This window comes from Drosophila miranda (genome assembly GCF_003369915.1).
Source record: "Drosophila miranda strain MSH22 chromosome Y unlocalized genomic scaffold, D.miranda_PacBio2.1 Contig_Y2_pilon, whole genome shotgun sequence".
Taxonomy (NCBI): domain Eukaryota; kingdom Metazoa; phylum Arthropoda; class Insecta; order Diptera; family Drosophilidae; genus Drosophila; species Drosophila miranda.
The window spans coordinates 10581666-10588907 of NW_022881614.1; the positions used below are offsets into that span (position 1 = coordinate 10581666).

Consider the following 7242-nt stretch of genomic DNA (forward strand, 5'->3'; position numbering starts at 1 on the left):
AAATATTTTTGTAGCAGTGACATATCACAGAAGTCTGGATCCAAAACATCGTTGCTCTAGCTCTTATAGTCTTTGAGCACTAGGCGCTGAAGGGGACGGACAGACGGACAGACGGACGGACAGACATACAGGGCTCAATCGACTCGGCTATTGATGCTGATCAAGAATATATATACTTTATGGGGTCGGAAACGATTCCTTCTGGACGTTACACACATCCACTTTTACCACAAATCTAATATACCCCAATACTCATTTTGAGTATCGGGTATAAAAATATCAAAATAACAATCTCAAGAAGACCAAAAATAAACTTGAAATTCGAGACCACAAAGAAAACGACACAAAGTAAAAGCTGAGCTGATTGTATATGGTTTCGGAAGGGCCTGTCCTAGGCCCCGCAGAAGGAGCGACAAACACTTTGGACGGTTAATAAAGCCGGGATAAGCACTCCTCGACTTGGCTTGGCTTGATGACAACTTGACGTGGTTGCTCCGTCGAGTGGCATACCCGCGCTGGTTTATTAAAAATGAGCAGCCAGAGAGGGACAAAATAAAATAACAAATATAAGGCATTTATTTATATATCTGTCGTTGGTTGCCAAGGCAAAGATAAGGCTCCCAACGAATGGGCAGCGAATGGTGGGATGATGGGCAACGAAAATCCTTAGCACGTAGCTGACGGATCAACGCACTCCCGACGCGCTCGACATTTTTATGGGTTAATTTAATTTCTGCATCTGTCTCGGTCGAATACATGGCCCATCGTGCCTCCGATTAAAGCTTATTGGGTTGATGGCCCATTACGCTTGGGACCTACGTGGCACGCCCCAAAGGAGTCCGCAGAATTACCGGAAATTGATTCAGGAAACGGGAGTGATTTTCTGAGGTGGACCTGAAGCTATTTATGGATGTTTATTATGCTGGACTTAACGAAATTTTAAGTGCGAAATGTCATAAATAAATCCATGAAGTTAAAGCCATTCCTTGGCTATTTCATACGAAAACGAACCATACTCATGCTCTCTCTCTCTCGCTCTTCTGGAGTGCAATCTCCTCTGAAACCCGATTTGCAGACGACTTTTTGACATATTCGAGAACTTTTCCCATCCCAGATCCAATCGGTTTTAAATAGAAAGGCAAACCGAGCAACAAACTTTGAAAAGAACCCAGAAATTTCTGGGGACTGTTGCGTTGCGAACACTAGATTATGGCGACTCCACCTTTTGTGCTGGCGGTCAAACCAATTAATCTGCGGGCCTGTCCCTTGCAGAACCGAAAAAAGAGCCCCCCACAAGGAGTTCCCTTTTTGACTTTTTCCAGGCATAAAATCTTGTATGCCTACGCATCTCCTTTCAAGTTACCGCAGAGAGCGTTGGCTGCCTGCCACTGACAGAGGCAAATAAAACGTAAATACACTCTCAACGCCCAATTTTATGTGTGTGTATATGTGTTTATGTACGTCGGTGTTTTTGTGCAGGAAGTATGTACAATTCGGGGAGGTCACCAACTTTGTTTAAGTTAAAGTTTTCCCTTAAAACGTTTTGGGATCAATAAAGTTTTTTGTGGCTTGGAAACCGTTTGGGAGCCTAGCGTACATATATTTTAATGAGAGTGCGCTATCAAAAATATAACAGAATTTAAAGCAAAATTAATCTCAGCTTAAATGTGTATTTTCTAATTTTTGGTTAGCTTATTTTGTTCCTCCGCAAGTCGGGTAACTCGGAGACTCCTGCCTGACTTGCCTTCCTGTAAACTCCCTTAAAGACTAGTTTTTTTGGGGCAGCTTTGGGCTGCCGTTTTAATTCAATAGAGACTGCTGCTGCCTTAGTAGCGGCCTGGTCCGCTGGCCGTACTCGTTCAGTGGCAAACAATCGTAGCCTCGCGTCGCCTCATTCTGGCAAGCGGCAAGGTCTACGGCCGAAATTGGGGCGCCATTCTGGCCCTGGGGCCCATTTGGCAGCATGGCTGTCGTTGTCTCCTGCAGTCGGGAGCTGTCAACGGGAAGGGCAATCAGAACTCGAGTGTTGGGGCGGGGGCGTGTGGGGGGCCAAAGGACCACATGTATGGACTCACCTGCGGATGGTGCTCTGATAGCAGGAATGACGCGACTGATAGCGCTTCGAAGCGGTGCTGGTCAGCGAGGTGTCCCGGCGCATGCAGAAGGTGTCGTTCGCTTGGTTCCGCTTCTTGCGGCGTCCGTTCGCGCCGCGACAAAACAGATATCTGCAGGAGATGCCCCAATGGGAATGCAATAGAATCGCCACCAAAAGGAAGGGAGTGTATTTTTTTCGTCTTCTTCTATAAAGTGTGAGTGTGTGTGTGTGTGCGTATAAGAAACTAAGGATTTCTGATGGCAATCTGGTCAATGGTTTTGCTTGACTGTTGACGTAGTGTTGATTACATTCAAGTGCCAGGACAGACAGTTACTTTTACTCTTCCCAATTATCGGTAGCCGATATTAAACGCTTCCATTGATAAACATCAACAGTCAAGGTTGTGCCTAGGTCTTGAAAAAAGAATAAGTAGATGGCTATAAAGAGCTCTTCAAAGGAAAAAGGACAGATAAATCAGTTCTCGGTCAAAATCTACTATTGAACATATCCCATTGAAGCGGAATAACAAATCAATGGGTAAACCAACTGAAAACGAACTCATGCAGATGCAACATAAAAAACGAATGGCTTAACAAAACAAATTCAAACTCAATTCAAGTGTCATCCCAGCTGCCATATGATTTGAAATGATATGATGTGTGATTCCCATTGTGGTTGTTTCAAGTTTCGTTTGGTTCTGTGGGTTTGGTTGGGGTTTGAGTATTGTTTCTGTTTGGTTTTAAGAGATACAAATTGCAGTTGGCTTACGCTTACAGTTGCGTTACTGGCTTACAGTTATCTATTGGTTTGTTATCGTGATCGTTACCAGGTTATTAATAATCGTTTGGGCATGCTGTCATGCTGCTGGAGTTGGAGGTGGTGGTGGAGAGTGATGTGAATGAACAAGTACCTATTGAAATGCTTGCGAAAGGCGCCGCTCACGAAGTAGAGGGCCACCGGGTTGGCACAGCTGTTGGCGAAGGACATGCAGTAAGCGGCGATGCGCAGGACATGCCAGAATGCATTGTAATCCTCCTGGGCAGTGGGCCTGCAAGTAAATACACACACACATACGTGAGCACCAAGCGTCGACATGTAATGGAGATATCAGTGGCGAAATTGATTTTCCACCCGCATCCACATTGTCGAAGCTAACAAGTGTCGAACAAACGGCAACAGCATTACTCATCCGCAGGTCCCAGCCACACACACGGTCGCATCTCCCCGTGTCCCGGGCTGGGGGCAGGCTCCTTTTTATCGGCATGACAAATTGACTTTTCCATCCATGCATGAATGAGCAGCTCCCCAGCCGCTCCGCATAAATCCCTTTCACAGTTCATAAAAGCACTCACTCACCAGTAGTAGAACCAGAGGAAGAAGACGTGGTACGGCAGAAAGCAAATGCCAAAGATGACAACGAATGCCAGCACAGTCACAGCGACTTTGCGACGCGCTCGAACCTGCAACAAGACCAAATGGATAAACGCTGTTATCTTCTGTTAAACGTAAAGCAGTCGAGATCCCTTAATGTGAATGTGGTCCACGAATCCGTAATCTATTTATCTATGGCACTCGTACCCGTGCATCGTCAAAGAGGGAGTCTTAAGGGAGTAATATTGGTAACCGGGGGGATGGGGATATCAAAACTCCTCAGAATAGTGCAAAATGTAGGTATCTTTCGCATTCATTGCTGTGGCCGGAATATGTGCTGAAAACGTATTATATTTGTACCTTCATTTCATGTAATTTATGAACTATGCTCTGCGTAAGTTCGTATAAATATTTAATTCCACTCAAGTGGAGTAAGTGGAAAAGTTTTTTGCCAATTTAGTTGTCGGTAAAAAATTAGTTGGAAAAGTTTTCTTCAGTTTATTCACTTTTATGAAGTTACGTATATCATTATTTATTTGAGATTAATTTTACGTCGATATATGTATATCACTTTATGGAATTCTTTCTAGAGAAATTTAAGGGTTTCAACTGTCTCAAGGATTGGAAGGGAACAAATACTCACCTGTCTGACAGCTCCTTGCATCTCGCCAGGAACACTCGCCGTGTACATCAAGTGCAGGGCAATCAGCACATAGAAAACCGCTATAATCACCAATGGTATGGCATAGTAGACCAGGAAGTGCAACAGGACCATTGTCTCGGCGTAGTTAGCGCCCCAAGCATCCGGATAGGGATAACAGATCACAATCGACTTTTCCTGGTTGATGCCAAGATACTGTAAGAGTGGCAAGAGTGAAATTAGTTTAACGACTAATTTTCGGATTATTAGGGCAAAACGTGCCTTGAGATTGCTTCCGATGAGGGCTGGGAGACCGCAGATTATGGCCAACAGCCAAATGGAAACCGCTATGGCCAAGGTCATGCGTGTGGCCCGGCGACCGCCTCCTGAAAGGAGACGTAGAAATGTTGTAGCTACTTTTACTATATTCGGAGTTTCTTTTTAATGTCTATATTTTACCATGAGCATGCAATTTTCGCAATGGATCGACAATGGCAAAGTACCGATCGCCCGAGAGGGCTGTCAGTGTGAACACCGACACCCCAATCGATACATCCTTCATGAACTCCGACAGACTGCACAAGAAGCTGCCATAAGGCCAGTACTCCACGGTGTAGATGGTGGATGCCAGTGGCACTGTGGTGATGATGACCAACTGATCCGCCAGGGCCAGCGAAAGTATATAGCTGGAAGAGACAATTTATGTGTGTTTGAAATTTCAAGTCAAGTCAAGGCGGCTCCCCAATAGATTTATGATTTACTTCTTGAGATAAGCAGGCTGACTTTGCAATGGGCTTTTGCTGAATTTTAGGGGTTAGGGATTCCAGCACGAGCACGTGCTCCTTCAAGTGTGATAAAAATTCTGCGCATCGTTGATTTATGGGGGCCAAGTATTAGGCAAATTTTTGCGAGACAGTTGTCGCTGACTTGGTGCAAGTACAATGACCGATTAAATTGATTTATAAGCCCAAAGCTTTATTAAGTCTAGAACAGAGCAGTACCAAAATGAGTTTCCCTCTCTCTCTCTCTCTCTTAGAATGGGAATGAACTGCTTGAGGAAGCAGTAGGAAATGGTGCCATATGCCTACACTCTCTTTTACAGCAGAGACAGGGATGGAAGGAGTAAGAGAGGCTTGAGAGTTAAGCTGCGTGGCTTTGAACTTCTGACAACTTACGCAGAACTTCTGCACGTACCGTCGCACGTCTCGTTGTAGTCCTGGCCAGTAGTATCGTTGTGTTGTCCTCAGGATGGTTTTCCTGACGCCAAAGTGTCCTGCCGTTGGTTCGTCATGGCATTCGCGGAGTACTCTCGTCCGGCCGTTTTTGGGCACGCATAGTTTCCACGGTATGTGGTCGTCGTCGTCGGCTCCGTGTCCTAGGTAGCGGTATAGCTGCCCATTTTCGTACGTGTAGTCTGGGTACTTCTGGGGTTCGTCTTGAACTTGTTGAATCCTTTGTTTAAGCCAGGTGCATGGTGTGTCGTCTTCCTCAATGCGGGAGATAGTGCACGTCGTATTGGTATTGCTGTTTTATGGGTCGGTTGTCCCTCATGACGATGGTGTGTTCCGTCAGGCCCGTCAACCCTCGGAGGCCCGCGAGTGTTGGCAGTTCCTCGTCTAGGAATTTCCGTATTTTCGGCGCGATGTCGGGAGGCCATGGGTCGGAGATTCGTTCCGAATCGTCCTCGGGTGGGTCGTCGATTCCTGGGTCGCCAGTGTGGTCGGGGCTCTCGGGGAGGATTGTTGTGTCGAATGCGCTTGGTGGTTCGACCTCGCGAGTGTATTCGCTTATGCTGGCGACGATGGCGGGTGCCTCGATCATGAGTAGGGGGTCGTGTGTGTCCTGGGGGGTGTTTGCGCGACGTTGTACTCAGCGTGACGTACGAACGTGCGGGTCCCGATGGCGGTCGTAGCGTTTGACCGACGGCTAGTTTGGGCGGTGAGGTTCACCGACATGGCTCCAGGCGTGGTGCTGGGCCGCATGCCGGCGCCATACGAGGTGTTGCCCGGGAGGCGTTCCATGATGTCGGGGACGATCGATGGTGCGTCGGCTCCAGGTGCGTCGGGGCTCCGATGGGTGCCTCGTGTGGCAGTGATCGCCTTTCCTGGTTCCTGCCTGAGAGGACGCGGGAGTAGCGGGTCGGTCGGTGTCGTAGGGGTCGTTTTCGCGTCGAGGGCGGTGTCGACGCGTTCGTGGGCCAGGGTGGCGGTCGGAGGTGGTACCTCGAGCGCCTGGCTGCTGCGTGGCGGCTGTCGTTGCTGGGGCCGGGTTGTCTTCTGGAGGGGCGTCCTGGGTTCCTTTCCCTTCGTTGGTGGAACCGCGTCGGTGCCCTCGGGAGACCGGCTCGCTTTCTTCGTGGCTTTGCTTAGTTTTTGGTTTCTCGGAGTGGGCCTGGGGCTAGTGTGCTTCGTCGTGGCCGTGGGTTCCGTGTTCTTTGTTCCTTGTTCCTTGTGCTCTTGTCTCGTGTCGTGGCGGGGAATTCATCGGCGGCGGAGGTTTCGAGTTCGTGGGTCCGGGAGCGTGTACTTGGCTGGCGGTGATAATCGGCGTGTTTGGTATGGGGCGTTGGGAGTCTTGGAGATGGAGGCGTGTGGCGCCACATTGTATTGTGGTTTCAATGGCGCACAAGAAATCCATCCCTATGATGGCTTGCTCTACCATATTGGGTAGTACCAAGAGTGGAATCTGTATCTCTTGTTCGTCTAGTTTGACGCGCGCTAGCAAGATCTGAGTTATCTCGCGAGCCGAGCCGTCTGCTAGGCGTATCGGGACGCATGCGGCTCGCAGGTCGTTGTCGCGGCCGAGTTTGCGGGCGAGGTCGGCGTTGATGAAGCTTCGGGACGCCCCGGTGTCGACCGTCACTCTCGCCATTATCCGGCCGTCGTGTACTTGTACTTAGTTGGTTTTCTGAGGAAGCGTCGTGCCCGGCTGGTTCCCGTGTCAGCTGGGGACGCTAGTCGTTTCCCGACGGGTCCCGGCGGCAACAGCCCACGGTGCGCGTTCCGCGCCTGCCGCATTCCCAACAGAAGAGGATCGATGGGTTGGTGCAGTCGCGAGAAACATGGGGATGAGGGTCGCTGGTACGTTTCGTTCCTGGATACTCTCGAACTCTGTGGCCAACATTGTTAATTGCATC

General features: G+C 48.8%; 1 protein-coding gene across 1 annotated transcript; it reads right to left on the reverse strand.

The window, feature by feature from the left end:
- Nucleotides 1–1800: 1800 nt before the first annotated feature.
- On the reverse strand, nucleotides 1801–5052 carry LOC117193017 (neuropeptide CCHamide-1 receptor-like; the record flags this gene model as incomplete). The annotated part of the gene is made up of 8 exons (XM_033397734.1): nucleotides 1801–1993; nucleotides 2076–2225; nucleotides 3006–3143; nucleotides 3452–3555; nucleotides 4110–4322; nucleotides 4389–4492; nucleotides 4566–4792; nucleotides 4994–5052. Coding segments are annotated over 8 exons (1188 nt in total), but the record flags the coding sequence as incomplete, so codon positions are not given.
- Nucleotides 5053–7242: the final 2190 nt, after the last annotated feature.